Here is an 18892-nt window from a genome sequence, read left to right as displayed (position 1 = left end):
GGCTAGTTTTTTTTTTTTTTTTTTTTTTGTATTTTTTAGTAGAGACAGGGTTTCACTGTGTTAGCCAGGAGGGTCTCGATCTCCTGACCTTGTGATCCGCCCGTCTCGGCCTCCCAAAGTGCTGGGATTACAGGCTTGAGCCACCACGCCCGGCTTATATTTTTATGTGTATGTCAGCAGGACATCATGGTGCATCCTAGCTACTTAGGAGACTGAGACAGGAGGATCAATTGAGCCCAGGAAGTCAAGCCTGCAGTGAGTTATGATCACACCACTGCATACCAGCCTAGGTGACAGAGCGAGACCCGGTCTCAAAAACACATTTACGGCTGTGTGTGGTGGGCTCACACCTGTAATCCCAGCACTTTGGGAAATCAAGGCGAGTGGATCACCTGAGGTCAGGAGTTCGAGACCAGCCTGGTCAACATGGCGAAACCCCGTCTCTACTGAAAATACAAAAATTAGCCGGGCATGGTGGCAGGTGCCTATAATCGCAGGTACACAGGAGGCTGAGGCAAGAGAATTGCTTGAACCTGGTGGTGGGGGAGAAGGTGGCAGAGACTCCATCCTGGGCGAAAGAGCCAAACTCTGTCTCAAAACATTTAAAAATAAAATGAACACGAAAGGAAACCCTCCATGCATCTTATCCTGTGACTTGCTTTTGCCCCCTCATTATTTTTTTTGAAACCCATTTATGCTGGTTAATTAAGATCTAGTTCATTCTTTCCCTATTGAGTCTCACAGGGCCGGGCACGGTGGCTCATGCCTGTAATTCCAGCACTTTAGGAGGCTGAGGTGGTAGGATCACCTGAGGTCAGGAGTTCGAGACTAGCCTGGTCAACATGGTGAAACCCCATCTCTGTTAAAAATACAGGCCGAGCTGGGCGCGGTGGCTCAAGCCTGTAATCCCAGCACTTTGGGAGGCCGAGATGGGCGGATCATGAGGTCAGGAGATCGAGACCATCCTGGCTAACACGGTGAAACCCCGTCTCTACTAAAAAATACAAAAATCTAGCCGGTCGAGGTGGCGGGCGCCTGTAGTCCCAGCTCCTCGGGAGGCTGAGGCAGGAGAATGGCGTAAACCCGGGAGGCGGAGCTTGCAGTGAGCTGAGATCCGGCCACTGCACTCCTGCCCTGGCGACAGAGCGAGACTCCGTCTCAAAAAAAAAAAAAAAAAATTAGCCAGGTGTGGGGGCGGGCGCCTGTAATCCCAGCTACTTGGGAGGCTGAGGCAGGAGAATCGCTTGAACCTGGGAGGTGGAGGTTGCAGTGAGCTGAGATTGTGCCATTGCACTCCAGCCTGGGCAACAACAGCAAAACTCTGTCTTGGAAAGAGTCATATATACCATTAAACTGTGCACACCAGTGATGGTCGTTTAGATTGCTTGTTTTCTTCTTATTATTTTTTTTTTTTGCGATTACTGTTCTTCTTACAGGCATGTATCTACAAGCTGGAGTTTCTCTCTTGAGTGTATACCCCAAGCAGAAGGCTGGGCCATGGGAGATACACAGAGTTTTACAATATCCTGCCAGTTCGCTCTCCAAAGAGGTTCTACCAATTTACACTCCCACCAGCAGGGCTGGAGTCCCCGATTCCCCACAGCTTTGATCTCACTTGGTACTGTCAGCCTTTTTAATTGTTGCCAATCTGACGGGTGTGAAATGGGATCTCATTGTTGTTCTAATTTGCATTTCCCTGATTACTAGGGAAGCTGAGCACTATCTCTTCTTACATGTATTGGCCATTTGGGTATTTTCTCCTGAAACTATAGCTATCCCTTGCCCATTTTTCTACTGAGTTATTTGTCTTTTTCTTGTTGATTCATAGTTCTAGGTTTTTTTTTTTTTTTTTGAGACAGAGTCTCGCTCTGTCGCCCAGACTGGAGTGCAGTGGCATGATCTCGGCTCACTGCAAGCTCCGCCTCCCGGGTTCACACCATTCTCCTGCCTCAGCCTCCAGAGTAGCTGGGATTACAGGCACCCACCACCACACCCGGCTAATTTTTTTTATTATTTTTTTTTTATCTTTAGTAGAGACGGTATTTCACCATGTTAGCCAGGATGGTCTTGATCTCCTGACCTCGTGATCCACCCGTCTCAGCCTCCCAAAGTGCTGGGATTATAGGCATGAGTGCTGGGATTACAGGCACCTGGCTTATAGTTTTAGATTTTAAGAGCATGCTTTTTGCTTTACTTTCGCCTTTTGGGACTTTATTCTGCAGGACGGTTTGAAACACAGGCCAAACTTCTTTCAGTCCAGCTGGATACACAGTTCTTCCCAAACCACTCATCTGAGATGCAACTTTCATCCTATACTAAATCCCCGTAGAAATGAGGACTCTGGCTCACTGATCTTAGTCCATCCCTCTGCTGTTTTAGTTAGAATCGCTGTATTTTGATAACTGAGAGGCAAATCCCCTTTCACTGTTATTTTTTTCACAATGTTCTTGGCTATTCCTGAGCATTTTCTCTGCCAAATTAACTTCAGAATCACATTGCCAAAGTCTACCAGAAACCCCCATGGGATGCAAATTGTGATTGCAATGAATTTATGGCGTCACTGGAGGTGACCTGTTTCTCCCTCTGCCTTTGCTGATCTTCTCTCCCCTTCCACACACCCAGAGATGGACCCAGACCTGGCATGGTGGTTCTAGACTTACTGGTCAGTCCCAGGAGCAGCCTCAGAGGTTGGTGACCAGGGGCCTGGCCAGGAACAAGATGAGGCCCTGAGGAGCCCTAGAGGCCTCTGGTCCAGTCCTGACTTTTGACTGTGGCCGCCAGGCTCTGCTTGCCATCCTGGGCCTGGAGCTTTACCTGACCTGACCCTCCTCCGTGAAGCTGCCCATGAAGCAAGGATGTCCTTGGCAAACCTGCTGATTCTCTATGCCCTCCCTCCAGTGTCCCTACCCTCAACCCATATCTGAACCCGGCATTGTTCTTCAGACTTTTCCAGAGCTCAGCCCTGCCACAGAAGGGAGCCCAGGCCCTCTAGCCTGGCATTCAAGGTTCTCCATGACCCAGTCCCTGCTTTCTTTCCAGGGAGAATGTAATCCTCAATCTTTCCCTTTTTTTTTTTTTTTTTGAGATGGAGTTTTGCTCTTGTCACCCAGGCTGGAGTGCAGTGGCACGATCTCTGCTCACTGCAACCTCCACCTTCCGGGTTCAAGCGATTCTCCTGCCCCAGCCTCCCAAGTAGCTGGGATTATAGGCATGCACCACCATGCCTGGCTAATTTTTGTATTTTAAATAGAGATGGGGTTTTTCCATGTTGGCCAGGCTGGTCTTGAACTCCTGACCTCAGGGGATCCACCCGCTTCAGCCTCCCAAAGTGCTGGGATTACAGGCACGAGCCATTGCATCCTGGCCCAATTCTCAGCCTTTCAACATACTCCACCACCGTTTCCGCATCTGTGGGTTGACTCCCTCTGCCCATGCTACCTTCACCAAAAGGTCTAATCTCACAGTCCCGCCTGCCCAGTGCAAATGCCACCTCCTCCAGGAAGCCTTCCCTGACCCCATGGATTTCAAGAGACTGCTGTCTCTTTAGTGAGGACTCTCAGCACTTTTTCTGCACCTCCTGAAGGCTCTGAGCACAGGTGTTCCTGTCAAATCTTCCTACCCCAAAGCCTGGGTGCTCCCAAGGACAGGGCTATCCTGAAAGCTTCTTGAAAAACAGATCATGCTCTCCCTCCCCTTCTTCCTTCATCTTTCTCTACAGCAGTCATCATGTGATTGCCACTGTCTGCTTGAATATGCCTTGAGATGGGAAACTCACTACCTAACAAGGCAACGGTCTCATCTCTGGAAGGAGGAACAGAAACAATGACTTGCCGGGCAGTCGACCTGTTCCAGGGTCTGGACCTTCGCAGCTCAGCTGCTTCTCATGGGAAACCTTCGAGTTGGGAAGTATTATCCCCATTTTAAACATGAGGAAACTGAGACTCAGAGAGATTAAGAGTACGTTCGTCCAGGCCACAAAGCTGAGTAGGCAACAAAGTCGGGATATTCAAGCCCAGGCCTGTGGGAGCTAAATGAGAAGACTCTTGATTGTGTTGAATTGATGTTTGCTTCTCTGGGATGTCGACCCAAGAAGTTAGCTGGTCATCAGACCAAGTACAAACTGAGCAAGAACCAGAGAGGGGTAGTGACTCCCCCAGGGTTACACAGCCAGGTAATGGCAGAGCCAGGACTAGGACACAAAGCCCTCACTCCTAGGCCAGACTTGTTCTTTGCATCCATCCCAAATCAGAGGACCACTCAGAAAGAGTCAGGAGGCCACATGGGCTGGCATGGGCTGGAAGGCTCTCAGGTCAGAGGCCAGTGTGGGGAAGGCCCCAGCCGCAGGGCTGGCTTACCAAAGTACCCGAAGGCCACCTCATCCTTCTGCACCGGGAAGGCAGTGGGGTTCAAGCCGAGGAGCTGGAAGCCCCGGGCTGGATTAACACAAGCCAGTAAGACTAGCCACTCGCCGGAGGGAGCAGGATACCGGTCGGGGGAGAAGCCTGGGCGGGCCTCACCTGCTGGGGAATGAAGGAGCTGGAGAAGGTGACGGCCGACCAGAAGAAAATGCCACAGCTGAGAATCACCTTCCTGTTGAAGCGGTCGCCCAGGTAGCCGAAGATGGGGGCAGCCACCATGAAGCTACAGATGAACACTGCAGGGAGAGGAGAGCTTGAGGGCCAGCCCAGGTCCCTGCACCCCAGCCTCCCGGCCCATTTCACACCGGCTCGAGGCCAAGAGTCTGTGCAGCAAAGGGACCAAGGAAGCAGCCCAGAGAGGCAACCCCAGCCCGAGCTGCACCTCAGGAAGGTGGGAAAGGCCTTATGAGGTCAGGCACATCCATGACGCCATCCTCTCCCGTGTAGGTCCAGTTCGCCCAGTTTGTCCAGGTTTGGGTGAGCCCTTTGGGTACTTTTTTTTTTTTTTATTTTTTTTTTGAGACGGAGTCTCGCTCTGTCGCCTGGGCTGGAGTGCAGTGGCCGGATCTCAGCTCACTGCAAGCTCCGCCTCCCGGGTTTACGCCATTCTCCTGCCTCAGCCTCCCGAGTAGCTGGGACTACAGGCGCCCACCACCTCGCCCGGCTAGTTTTTTGTATTTTTTAGTAGAAACGGGGTTTCACCATGTTAGCCAGGATGGTGTCGATCTCCTGACCTCGTGATCCACCCGTCTCGGCCTCCCAAAGTGCTGGGACTATAGGCTTGAGCCACTGCGCCCAGCCTGGGTACTTTTTAAAAGAGCAAAGATCTATTTACTGAATATTTTCTACACGCCAGACACTATGCTAGGGACTTACCATGTCGTATCTCACTTATCTTTTTAAAATTTTTTAAAATTTTTATTGTTTTGAGACAGGGTCTTGCTGTGTCACCCAGGCTGGAGTGCAGTAGCATAATCTTGGCTCACTGCAACCTCCATCTCCTGGGTTCAAGCGATTCTTATACCTCAGCCTCCTGAGTAGCTGGCATTACATAGGCCACCATGCTTGGCTAATCTTTGTATTTTACGAGAGATGGGGTTTTGCCATGTTGGCCAGGCTGGTCTCCAACTCCTGGGCTCAAGTGATCCACCCACTTCGGCCTCCCAAAGTGCTGGGATTACAGGTGTGAGCCCCTGCGCCCGGCCATATCTCACGTATCACATACCTTTCCAGCCCCCTCCCACCTCACAGATGTGGAGACACACTCAGAGGAAGAGCGACTTGCCCAAGACCCCCCAGGCAATATGTTCCAGTGGGGATCTGACCCCAGTTGCCTGACTCCAGAGCCTGTGTTCCTTATACTTTACCACACTGCACTTCTTATTCTACTTGGGAACAGAGGTCAGAGAGGGGAAGGGATCTACGCAAGGTCACACAGCAAATCAGGGCAGAACTGGGCTTGGAACTCCAGATTTCACACCTGCCAGACCACACAGCTGCCCTCGCTCCCAGCGCACTGCAGGGCCTTTCCTAATGGCTGAAAACACTGTCATCCATCCGTCCATCCTTCCATCCTGTCATTCAACAACAATTTTTTTGTACCTACAAGGCACCAGGAACCGTTTTAGGTGTTCGGGATACATCAATGAACAAGAGAGACAAAAACCCCTACCCCATGGAGCTTTCATTCGAGTGAGGAGAAACAGACAATAAAGAAATAAACAAATCAATAACACAGCTTGTCGGACGGTGGGAGGGGCTGAAACAGGAGCTTGGAAGGGTGTGTGTGAGAGCAAGTGGATGCCACAATTTTACATTTTTTGAAACAAGAGTCTCACTCTATCACCCAGGCTGGAGGGCAATGGCACAATCTCGGCTCACTGCAACCTCCGCCTCCTGGATTCAAGTGATTCTTCTGCCTCAGCCTCACGAGTAGCTGGGAGTACAGGCATGTGCCACCGTGCTCTGCTAATTTCTGTATTTTTAGTAGAGACGGGGTTTCACCATGTTGGCCAGGCTGGTCTCCAACTCCTGACCTCAGGTGATCTGCCTGCCTCGCCCTCCCAAAGTGCTGGGACTACAGGCGTGAGCCACTGCACCTGGCTGAGAGAAATTTATTGATATAGATAGCTTAGCTGGTGTTTTGTTTGTGAGACGGCGTCTTGCTCTGCTGCCTGGGCTGCTGGAGTGCAGTGGTGCGATCTCCACTCACTGCAACCTCTGCCTCCCAGGTTCAAGCAATTCTCCTGCCTCAGCCTCCTGAGCAGCTGGGATTACAGGCGCCTGCCACCATGCCCAGCTAATTTTTTTATTTTTAGTAGAGAGAGGGTTTCTCCATGTTGGCCAGCCTGGTCTCGAACTCCTGACCTCAAGTGATCTACCTGCCTCGGCCTCCCAAAGTGCTGGGATTACAGGTGTGAGCCACTGCACGCGGCCACCACAATTTTAAATAGAGCAGTCAGAGAAGGGGATATTCCAGCCAGGACCTGGAGGAGGTAAGGAAACAAATCATGTAATTATTGGGGCAAGAACAGCAAGTGCCTATGCCCTGGGGCAGCAGCTTACTTAGCATGTCGGAGGAACAGGAAAGAGGCTGGGGTGGGGCTCCGGAGCCCACTGTGATGACTGTGACGTCCATGGGTGAGAAGGGAAGACGTGAGGGGATGCTGAGCAAAGGCCGTGACCTGGCTTTGTTCTTCCAGAACAAGAGAGTTTAGAAGACTCCACAGGGAGGCCACTGCCAGGGATGGGAGGGGTCTTGGAGGTCCCAGGTGGGATGAAGAGGCCCAGAGCAAGGCAGGGTAGACCCTAGATCACACGGCGAGGTGGCCCCCCATTCCTCCCCCTAGGAAGCAGTCCCATAGCTGATGGGCAGATGGCCAGACAAAGGCTGGAAGTGGCAGACATGGCAGCCAGTTGGCCTCTGACCGCCAGGCTGAACGTGTGCGTAGCCCCGGCTGCTCCTCCATGGGCCTGAGACCCTGGCGACATGGGACCTGAGAGAAGAGAAAGAGGGAGGGAGGGAGGAGGAAAAGAGAGAGGTGAAGGAGAGGTGAGAGGGCTGGGCAGAGCTCCCCTGAACCTGGCTGGAGGAGTGACTACCCCTCTCTTACACGAGCAAGAGCAGGTCAGTGAGCGTGCATGGGTGGTGGGTGTACAAGCAGACCTGTTAATTCCAGAGGCCTTGGGTAGAATCGGCACGCGGGTGCACAAATCATCCGGGCATGAGACACACTCCCTGGGCTCAAATTCACCTCTGCTCCCTCCCAGCCAGTGACCTCAGTCAGGCCACCGCCTTTCTGGGTCTCACCTTCAGTGGTGTGCTGATAAATGTTTAACTGGCTCTGAAAAAGGGGCCAGGGGAGCCCTGATGTGGCATGTTTGCTTTTTTTTTTTTTGAGATGGAGTTCCGCTCTTGTCGCCAGGCTGGAGTGCCGTGGCGCCATCTCGGCTCAATGCAACCTCCGCCTCCCGGGTTCAAGCGATTCTCTTGCCTCAGCTTCCTGAGTAGCTGGGATTATAGGTGCCTGCCACCACACCCAGCTAATTTTTGTATTTTTAGTAGAGACGGGATTTTGCCATCTTGGCCAGGCTGGTCTCAAACACCTGACCTCAGGTGATCCTCCTGCCTCAGCCTCCCAAAGTGCTGGGATTACAGGCATGAGCCACTGCGCCCGGCTGTGTTTGCTCATTTCTATGGTGTAAACACTCCACCCTGGCTGAGTTCAAGCTGCCCACATCATGTCCCTGATGGGCGTTGGAAAGGGATGTGCCGAAACATGCCATTGTCCAGTGTTTCTACCACACAAATAGAATAGACGCCACTCACCATAGGAACAGATAACACCTAAACACAGCAAAATAATTAGGAAGTGAGGACTTTTGAGTAGTTATTACCTTTGTTTCTGATTATTTAATTGTAAGCTGATATCATTTAGTTTTTAACAATGGTTGTATTTTACGACCAGCTCACACACCATTCCTGAAATGTTAACAATGGACTCTCATGAGCCGGCCCGAGCCAGCGCCAACATGCCAACATCCTCATCTGTAAAATGAAGATAAAAATAGCAGCTCTCCAGGGCGGGTGGGTCTGGGTGCTGGATAGCACGTGCAAGGTGCTTAACGCCACACCCTGCCCAGAGCGGGCCGGCCTTGGTCAACACTGGGCCCTTGTTTAAATTAGTCAAGGCAGAAATGATTTCCTCACATCTAAAAAGGAATTTTTCCTGCTGGGCCTGCCTCCAAGGACCTGCCCGAGATCAGATCAGAACGTGGCAGGAGGGAGATTTCCAGTTGCATCCGGACTGACACGTTAGGAGGAGGAGGAATTGTGTTCTCTGTGCTTGTCTGTGCTAGGTGGGGAGCGGACAGAAAGAATCAGAAGAGAAGTTGCCCCCTGTCCGATCAGCGGCAGACCCTGTTCATAGGTCGCTCTATTTAAAGGACAACCTATGCTGGGGAACCACCAAGGAGCTCCAGATCCTGCCAGGATAATGAAGAGAAGCTTCCTGGAGGTGGTGGCGTGAAAGCTGGGCACTGAAGCGTGCATAGAAGTTTACTGTTACGATAATACTTAACATCAATAATACACACTGAAATATAAACTTCGGATCTTACCAGCAATATTATATAATGGCTCATGAGGCATCTGATGCTTAGTGTTCATAATAACTGCAGTTAGTATCATGGAGCACTTATTATAGGCAAGGCCCAGGATGCAGACCTGACATATGCACAGATGATCTCATTGGATTCTGTTCTCTTCATTTTACAGAGGAGACAATAGAGGCCAAAAGAAGTGATGTCACACAGCCAGTGTGCGGCTGAGCCAGAATTTAAACCCCAATTTGGCAGACTCCAGAGTCCTTGCTCTAAATCACTCCACAGACTGCCATGCTGGGAAGGGCGAAGGTCCCAGCTGATGTTCCCAAGGTCAGGGAAAGTTCAGGGCCTGTTGAGGACAGCAAGGAGACAGGTCAGGCCATGGCCTGAGGATGCTGAAGAGGAAGTAGCGAGAGACCAGGCTGTGGAGGGAAGACTGGGCTCAAGACCAGGACAGGATTTGGTGTTTAGAAGGTGACAGAGAACCACAGCACACTCTCTCCACCCCGACCCCCAACACTATGGTGGGACCCTTGAAAACGCCCCCTCCCCAGGGGGGTGAAGAAGGGCTGGAGGGACGTGACCCAGACCTTCGCCAGACCCCGGCCATCATGCTCTATTCTCCCCTCTTGCCCGCAATGGAGCAGGAAGCACAGGCCCCTCCTAGCTCTTTCAACCCCTTCTTGGTTTCCGGCTGCTCACTCAGACGGGCAGAAGCCCCCAGGACTGCGGGTGGACTCCTGGCAGAAGCTGGCACGTCCCCTCCCCACCCAGCGGCCCCAGTCTGATGAACTTGCCCAAGCACCTACGTGCCCTTAGCTCACCTGATCCTCCCCACGTCCACCCCCATCTTACAGCTGGGGTCACTGAGGCCCCAAGAGGAGGAAGTTGCCCGAGATGACCAAATTAGGAAGGCACGGTCTGGACCTGCCTGCCCCTCAGTGCCTTCCCTTGGGACACGGCAGTCCAGCACCAGGAGGGACGTGAGATCCGTCACTGCCGCCCTCCCTCTGCTCAGGACAGACAAGAGGGAGGACCCCTCCTGGCCCTCTGGAGGTCACAGGCTATGGAGGGGCCTGAACGCGATCAGGGTAGGGACGGGGAGGGGGCTGAGAGAATGTTCCTGGCAGAAGGGACGGGATAGGCGAAGGCTTGCCCATGTGAACCGTGTCCGATGGGGACACAGAGGCCAGCAGGCAACTCTGCTGAGAATAAAGACCAGCCTGGGCTGGGCCTCCAAGCTAGAAGCTTCCCCTGCCCACCACCCCGCAATCCCGTGGTCTTTGTTTGTTTGAGGAGAGCTTTCTGGGCAGACTGGCAGCCCCACCCCTGGTTTTGGTAGGGGCGGCTTTCCCAGCAGCTCCCGTGGGGACATCCTGTGGAGGGTGTGGGGAAGCCCTCACTCAGCTCACGTGTGCTGAGCCCACAGGTCTGGGACAATGGAGAGGCAGGGCAGGGAGCCAGGGCCGAGCGGGCAGGGCTGTGACAGCAGGGAGGGAGGAGTTAGAGCAACCCGCCTGCCTCGGGGTCTTGGGCCAGGGCCTCACTCCCTCCTCCTTGCTGGGCTGGCAGGAGGCCGTCAGAAAGCCAGAAGGGGTGGACGCGTGCTGTCCATCTCTCACGACAGCCCAGAGCTCAGAACCCCCAAGGGGACTCAGTGTCCTAGTGGGCAGCCAGCCCCAGGACCCCTATCCATGGTCAGGGGAGTCATCCCCATGGCACACATGGCCTGTATGACCCCAGAAGGCAGCTTTGGAGCAGGAGAGAACAAGTCTGGGCTTGGGGGAGCCCTGAGCCCCCACTCTGCGGCCTTGGAGCCTGCATTCAGCCCTTGCCTCAGCCTGGGCTGAACCACGGCTATTTTTACATGGCTGATCTGTTATTTGGAGAAGACTCTCCATCCTCCACATCCTGTGGGCAGGGAGGGTGCTCAGGCAGGCATGGGTGGGGCGGGGGCCAGGCTCTGCCATCCAAGGGACGACCTAGGCTGGCCAAGCTGACGGAGAATGCTCAGGACAGATGGCCCTGTCAGCGCCTGAAAGCTCATCACACTCAGACTTCCCGGTGGAAGGACGGGAACCACCTGCTCCGTGATCCCCTGTTCAGGATGTAAACCCTGTGTTGGCCTCTCAGGCCTCAGGGTGAATGAGGTTTTGGGGCCACCCTTTAAACAGTAGGGCCTTGGGGAACGGCCACAGGGGCTACCCAGCTGTACCTTCAGAACCCAAGTCTGCTGAAGCAGGAGCCACTGGGCTGGTTCAAGAGGGGAGGGGAGAACGGCCAGAAGGAGACTCACCCCGCAAAGCAGAGGCACCGTCTGGTTTCAGTCTGAGCTGGCTCTTCCTCTGTCCCCACTCTCCCTCCGTTCCCCCATCCCCATCCTGGCACTTCCTTGTGAGCCCACAAACCCTAGCCCTGAGTAGCCTTCAGCTTCCTCTGCTGCCCCCTCCCACACTTGGTCCCAGAATCAATATCCTGAGACACACATCTTTTTGTTTTGTTTTGGTTTTAGACGGAGTCTCGCTCTGTCGCCCAGGCTGGAGTGCAGTGGTGCGATCTTGGTTCACTGCAACCTCCACCTCTTGGGTTCAAGCGATTCTCCTGCCTCAGCCTCCCGAGTAGCTGAGATTACAATTGCCCACACCACGCCATAAAAAACTTATGTATTTTAGTAGACACGGGGTTCACCATGTTGGTTCAGGCTGGTCTCAAATTGCTGACCTGAGGTGATCCACCCATCTTGGCCTCCTACAGTGCTGGGATTACAGGTGTGAGCCACCGCGCCCGGCCTGCTCTATTAATTTTGAATTTGAGTTTGTCTTCAGTGGAAATTGTCCCCTGTGTCCCATGCAGGCTCTGGGTCATGAAGAATTCCCTGGCCAGGCGCGGTGGCTCAGGCCTGTCATCCCAGCACTTTGGGAGGCCGAGGCGGGCAGATCACAAGGTCAGGAGATCGAGACCATCCTGGCTAACACGGTCGGTGAAACCCCGTCTCTACTAAAAATACAAAAAATTAGCCGGGCGTGGTGGTGGGCGCCTGTAGTCCCAGCTACTCGGGAGGCTGAGGCGGGAGAATGGCGTGAACCCGGGAGGCAGAGCTTGCGGTGAGCCGAGATTGCGCCACTGCACTCCAGCCTGGGTGACTGAGCGAGACTCTGTCTCAAAAAAAAAAAAAAAAAAGGAATTCCCTAAGGAATGGTTTGGGATTTGCTTCTGCTGGGGGTCCCTGGAAACACAGGGGACCTCTATGGGAAAGGCAGTGGAAGCCCCAGGCCTGTACGGAGCAGGGGCTGGAACTAGGCTTTCTGCATAAAGCCAGAGCCACGTGGGAAATGCCCATGCTTGAAATGGAACCGTACCAGAAAAACTACCCACCAGCCTGGGGACACAGCTTGGAATCAGGAAGCTTGAATGGAAACAAAATCACCCATGATTAGAATGAAGAAACCCCAGGCCTGGAAACTGAGCCAGGCGGGCGGGAGTTCCTTTGAAGAATCTGGGTGATGTGTTACATGGAAGTTTGCTGCGCTATTCTCGCTACTTTTTATGTCTGTTTAAAATTTTTCATGATAAAAATGTTTATATTAAAAATACTGTAACAAGCTTCGAAGACATTTATCTGGTCCCTAAACACTCTGCATCACTTGGCTTCAATTCTAGCTCCCACTCCGGTTTTTGAGTTCAGCTCTCTGCTTCTGGCATCTGGGAATTTCCCTGCTAGCTTTAGCTGTCAAGCTCAGCTTTGTAATTTAAACATGTTTTCTTGGCATATTTTATCTAGCTTGGAGGGGAGAGGAGGGCTTCACACGTCTACTAGATCTCACGCGCTGACTACAAACTCTAACTCATCCTTCAAAGCCCCATTCAAACGTCTCCTCCTCAGGGAGGTGCTCTCCACCTGCCACCAGCCAGAGCTAGGTACACACTCTCTGCCATCCACCCAGGATCCCACAGTCCTCGTGTACCCGGGTGATGACTTGATGATACGTTTTGTGCCCCCATAGATAGAGCAAATCTACCTGAGGGCAGGAACTGAGTCTGGGCAGAGCCCAGCACACAACCTGCGAAGCAGTAGGTTCAGTGGCAGCTGCTTCTTTAGGTATAGGCCATGGGGGTTCCCGATTTCCCAAAACAGAAACCAATGAGTGTAATTGTGTGTGTGTGTGTGTGTGATAGAGTCTTGCTCTGTCACCCAGGCTGGAGTGCAGTCTCTACCTCGTGGCTTCAAGCAATTCTCCTGCCTCAGCCTCCCGGGTAGCAGGGATTACAAGCGCCCGCCACCACACCTGGCTAGTTTTTGTATTTTCAGTAAAGATGGGGTTTCACCATGTTGACCAGGCTGGTCTCGAACTCCTGACCTCAGATGATCCACCCACCTCGGCCTCCCAAAGTGCTGGGATTACAGGCATGAGCCTGGCCTGTGAGCTGTAGTTCTGCTGTAGGCTTTCACAGAGACTGAGCGATGGCTCCTGCGGGAGGCCAGGGGCCAGGTCCAAACCAGCAGCCGTCTAATCTGCAAAGGGGCCGCTGAAAGTGGGCTCGTCCTCAGCAGTTTTTGTGCCAGTCCCAAGAGGGAAACAGCAGGGGCAAGCCCAGGCCTAACCCTCAGCCACCCCCACTCCCTGTCTCCCGGCCCAGCAGCCCCTGGTGCCCACAAATAAGCAGGCAGCCCAGCTCTCAGCCCCGGCCCTTTGATCTGGGCAGGCACCAACACCTGGCTGGCGCCCTCCACCTGGCTCCGACCTTATCGGGCCTGGGGAAGGCACAGGTGCCTGGGACACAGGCCAATTAGGTGACTTTCCTAGTTGTCCACTGAGTCACATCCTGGTCTACTCGCCTGGCTTCTTGGCTTAGGTGGCCGAAGGGGTGAGGGCACCCTAGGGGGGCCATCCCAGCTGTGCCAGGGGTACGTGACAGGTGAGGGCCACAGTGTACAGACCAGAGGGTCCCTGAGAATGCTGGGAATTCTCACCATGGCCCAGAGGCACTCGCCCTGGGGACACTGAGATGCCAGGCATCTAGGCCCCCCCAGGCCCATGGGCAGCAGAGGCAGAGGCCCAGGCCCAGGTCCCTATTCCAGGCCAGCTACTCTCCACTGCCAGCCCTCCAGCAAGCCATTTCCCGCTCTTGGGCCTTCGTCCCTCTCTCTGGTAAGTGAAGCTGACAAACGCAGCCCGTAGGGTTGCTGGAAAAATGAAACAACATGATGCCTGCGTGTGCTTTGTCCACCTCCAGCCAGGCCACCAGGGTGAGGAGGGACGGAGTGAATTATCTTTCCTTAACCCCGGAAGCCAGCCTGGGACAGAACCGCGGAAAGAACCAGGGAACCCTCACACCTGCCTTGAGCCAAGCCCCACCCCCCGCCTGGCCTGTGACCCTCCCACTATTCCCTGCACCTCCTGCCCCCCTTCCTGGGCTGTGCTGGCCCCGACCATGCTCAGTGGGCACTAAATGCAGGACGTGTGGGGTAGAGCCTTGCTCCAGATGAGGCAGTGAGGCCGGGACCAGGAGGGGGATGAGGCTGAGGCCAGGTCCCCAGTGCGTAAGGGGCCACACAGAGCGGGGGATGGGAAGCTAGGCCACACAGAGCGGGGGATGGGCAGGTATTATTTCCTTGCCAGCCTGGCAGCCCGCTCCTTCCCATGCGCCCATGTGGCTGGAACTCCATTTCCCGGCTGAAGTACTTGGTCACTGCATGCGCACAGCCCAAGGGGCTAGAGGAACCTGTCTCAGGTGGCAGGGCAGGCAGACTTATTCTGGCCCAGCCAGGGAGACCCAGGAAGGGGTAGGGGAGGGGTTGGGCTCATGGCCTGGGAAAACATGATGTCTGCCAGGGCAGGCACCTGGCCACCTACAGGGGATACTGGACCGCACAGCCTTGCCCCATCCTAGCACAGTCAAGTCTCACCTGAGCCCGAGAACCATCGCAGCCCCTCTCTCTGAGCCCAAAGTCCCTATCTGGGCTCTTAAGGACAGCTAGGAAGGGGGGCGGGGGGAGTGGCTGTGGCATTCTGCGAGCTCGGCAGGCACTGTGCATACTGGAATGCCACTTAGACAGGTCAGGCAGGTTCCTGGACAGAACCAGCTCACTCCACCCCCTCCCTCCCAGGAGGGCCCAGGCAGGGGAAGAGGTTCACCGACTGGAATGTAGACTATGGGGACCTCATCCTGCATCTGACTGGGGCTCACAGCCGGAGGGACTCCAGGGCCAAGGGCCCACAAAAGGCAGCACGACTAGAACACAGCACGACTAGAACAGAGTCAGGACCAGGCCTCCTGCCCCCAGCCCTGCGTGGCAGCACTGGCCTTAGTCTCTGCCCGGGCATGAGGGGTGCTAAGGGCATTGCCAACATGGCCTCAGCCAGTGGGAAGGCCAGGGAGCCAAGGGCCCAGCTCCCACAAGGCCATGTCGCGGGGAGGGCAGGCAGAAGGGAGACATGTTTCCCGGAGGGAGGGGCTGGTGGGCTGCCATAAGCGGTGAATAGCCTCCCACACTGGCCCAGTCCAGCTTCCAGCAGCCTGGGGGCTCAGGCCCTGCTCTGGCAGCCCTTCAGAAGCCTGGGCCCCAGGGAACCTCAGGCCCACATCCAGTCCAGGGCCCAGATTCTCAGGCGCCTGCCCCGGGCTTGGGAACCGCTCTGGGGCTGACTAGGTGGAGTTTTCTGCCTTGTCACCTAAGAGGTGATTCCCAGGGTTGATGGTATTGGAAGCGATGTGGGGGAGGGTAGGAGATAAAAACAGGGTCACCACGGCTCTGTTGGCGTTGCCCAACTTACTGAATTAAGGGGCTCTCTGCACCAGCCTCAGGAAGGAACCTGGATCGATCACTGGGTCCCGATGAGGCCCCAGGACCCAGAGAAAGGTCACCTCTGCAGCCTTTGCCTGCACTCTCCTTTACCTGCCATAGCCTCTCGGGGCAGGTATTATTCATTTTGTTACACAAGAAGAGCAGCAGAGGCTCAGAGAAGCAGTGCCATCGGTGGGCTGCAGTAGTGGGACGGGGATGCAAAGCCCACTCTCTTTCCAGGAGTCAGGACAGGGAAAGACAGACCGGGTGGCAGATGACGGCCAGCAGGACAGGACCCGCGATGCCAACACCTGGGTGCGGGGGAAGGTGGGAGGTGGGCCTCACCTGACTGCAGCAGGCCGGCGCCTCGGTCCTTGACCCCAAAGTGCTGCTGGATGTCCAGGAGGACGCCTGGAGGGAAGACAGAGGGTGCTCACTGGCCCAGTCTGATGCTGGTGTCCCCACAGACCAGACCAGCCTCTTTCCCGCCTTGCAGGGCGCAGCCTGGCTGCATCTGCAGAACTCTGCTCTGCTGCGACCTCTACCCTGCCCAGGTTTCCCAGGCTTCCCTCCTGCCTCCACGGGGACCTCCTGTCCTCAGTCTCTTCCCATCACTCACAGGGGCCTGAGGGGCAGGGAGAGGCAGGGCTCCTCTGTGGTCATTCTGCCCCATGGGCAACCACAGCTCCTATCTGCCAGCTCGGGCCTCTTCCCTACCTGTGGCCCAGGCCGTGGAGCGATGCAATAGACATGGCCTTTCCCTCAGGGGGACCAAAAGCCCACGACCCAAAGAGCAGTGGGGGGCCCTGAAAGCTGTGGGGAGCCCTCTGGCCTGGGAGGGGCAGCCACAGTCACTCTGGTTCACCTGCACATGTGCACAACCACATTCGCACACGCACACACATGTGCGCGCACACCCACACACGCGTGCACACCCACACACGCACGCACACCCACGTGCGCACACATGTGCACATGCACCAGCACACACACATACACATGCTGTCACCCCAGCTGCCCTCAGGATTATAACTAGGCCCCCCATTTTCAGATTTAGGCCCGGGGTACAGAGGGAAGCAGGCGGGGCTCCAGGCCTGCCCGCTTTCTTGGGAGAAGTGGATTTCTTGAGGCCGCACCTGCTCCCAAGCTCAACTACTTTAGGGCTTTGCATGTCACAGGGTGGGGGCAGCAGCTGGACCACCTAGAAACCACCCACAGCTCCAGCAGACTGGCAGAGCCATGGCTTCTGGGGGACAGGCGGGATCTTGGACCCTCTACCGCTCGCAGCACTCAGCCAGGGTTCCTGATTAAACACAACCCCATCCCCTCAGGCCTCAGGGCCTCCGCCTGCATTATCTCTGAGGACAGAAGGACCCAGGCCACAGGCCAGAGCCCCCCAACCGTAGCACATCTGCAGTGAGAAGGGACGGGGACGGGGAAGGAGGAGGAGGAGGAGATAGCCCTGCCTTTGGGGGCCCCACAGGCAAGGACAGAGGCCTTTGGGGGACTCCAGAGCTCTTCATGATGACGATGATGATGGCAGCATTCAACAGATGATGGTTTGCCTAACTGAGCATTAAATGCCTGTTTAATCCTCACACAGCCCTAGGAGGCTGGTACCAGGATCCAAGTTGACAGATGAGGAAACTGGAGCATAGGAAGTTAGGCCATGGGCTCCAAGTCACACCACGGGGAAGTAGGAAAAAGTGGAATCTCCAGGCCCTGTATGAGGATCCCGTTGGCAGCTGGGACTGGGGGTGCAGAAGGAGTGGGGAGTCTGGAATGTCACTGTCCCTTCCGAGACCCAGGTTGGGATGCGGAGCCATTTCCCGGAATGCAGGAGCAGACGCGCGGATGTCCCAGCAGCCTGACAGCCAGAGAAGCTGTCTTCCTCCTTGTTAAAGTCCTGAGTGGATTGACCATAATTACCCGTAATGAAGAGGCTGTGTGAGGCCCAGTTAATGACTTAATAACCAAGGCAGGCTGTGGCTTTGCCTTGAAGGTAGAAGCCGGGGCCAGTCCTAGGCCTGTGGATGGCAGGGCCAGCAAGAGGGACCTCTGAGGTGCCCCGACCCAGCCCCAGAGGCTCATAGCCCCACAACCCATTCCCTTCTGGGTCAGGACTCTGTTCCCCCTCCTGACATGTGGGTTTGATCCCATCCCTCTGTGGCACAGTCAGTCATCTGGGGCTCCCCTACATCCAAGCCCCTTCACGAGACCACAGGGTGCAGTTTTGGCCCTGCCAGCCCTGCCCTCCGGCCTCCCTTCTCAGGACACCACCCCTCCACTAGCCACCCCAAGCTACTCATGACCCCCTGACTCCGCACACTTCCTCTTCTATCCTGGTACGACTTTGTCAACTAGGCTCGCTCCTGCCACTTCTTCAAGGCCAGTTCAGCTGCCTCCTGTTCTGGAATATCTCCCCCGCTTGCTCCCCTCCCACCACCCTCAGTAAGTTAGTTGTCCCCACTCTCCCCCGTCCAAACTCGTTTCGCGCTGGGCCCACCAGGATGAGTGGGAATGCACAGGGAACGCACACAGAAGCCCATCCGGGAGCAGCTCCTGAGCTGAGTCACTAGTCACTGCTTTCCGCTAAGTTCCAAGGAATGCGTGAGGCTTTGAAGATGGTACAGATGCTGTCCTCACTATCTGTGCTGGTATTTATGATTCTCCTCCCACTTTATATAGGAAGAAACCCAGGCTCTGAGACATGAAGTAATTTGTCACACAGTACATTCTGTTTTGGAGGTGAGATCTGAAACCAGGTCTATTGCCAAAAACCAAAGCTTGTTCTCCTGCCACGCTGCCTTCTGCATGGTTTGCTGGTATCCTCCAGGGCAGCACACACATGGCCCACAGGGACTTCACATGTGGGCGAATGTGGCTTCATCCTCCACTAGACCACAAGCAAGGCAGGAGCCGTGGCGGGTCATCTCCAGGACCCAGAGCAGGGACTGTCGCGATTTTGGTGTCGGGTGGACAAGAGGATGGGCAGAGGCAGGAGGAGGCAGGAGGTTCCCATCCATAGTCCAGAGGAGGGACATGGGTCTGCAGTAACTGCAGGTTCCGTTTCTGGGAGGGA

General features: G+C 55.0%; 1 protein-coding gene across 4 annotated transcripts in view; it reads right to left on the bottom strand.

Moving 5' to 3' along the window:
• Positions 1 to 18892, bottom strand: part of SPNS2 (sphingolipid transporter 2) — a 41191-nt gene that overhangs the window by 10123 nt on the left and 12176 nt on the right. For 3 of the 4 annotated variants that reach the window (XM_023184625.2, XM_023184627.2, XM_023184626.2), the window contains exons 2-3: positions 16156 to 16221; positions 4518 to 4654 (exon numbers count right to left, since the gene is read on the bottom strand). In XM_023184625.2, coding sequence (XP_023040393.1) covers positions 4518 to 4654; positions 16156 to 16221 — 203 coding nt within the window. The remainder of the gene's footprint in view (positions 1 to 4517; positions 4655 to 16155; positions 16222 to 18892) is intronic. The other variant, XM_023184624.2, reaches the window with a different exon arrangement.

This window comes from Piliocolobus tephrosceles, chromosome 16 (genome assembly GCF_002776525.5).
Source record: "Piliocolobus tephrosceles isolate RC106 chromosome 16, ASM277652v3, whole genome shotgun sequence".
Classification (NCBI taxonomy): Eukaryota; Metazoa; Chordata; class Mammalia; order Primates; family Cercopithecidae; genus Piliocolobus; species Piliocolobus tephrosceles.
This window is presented reverse-complemented; position numbering and strand designations above follow the sequence as displayed.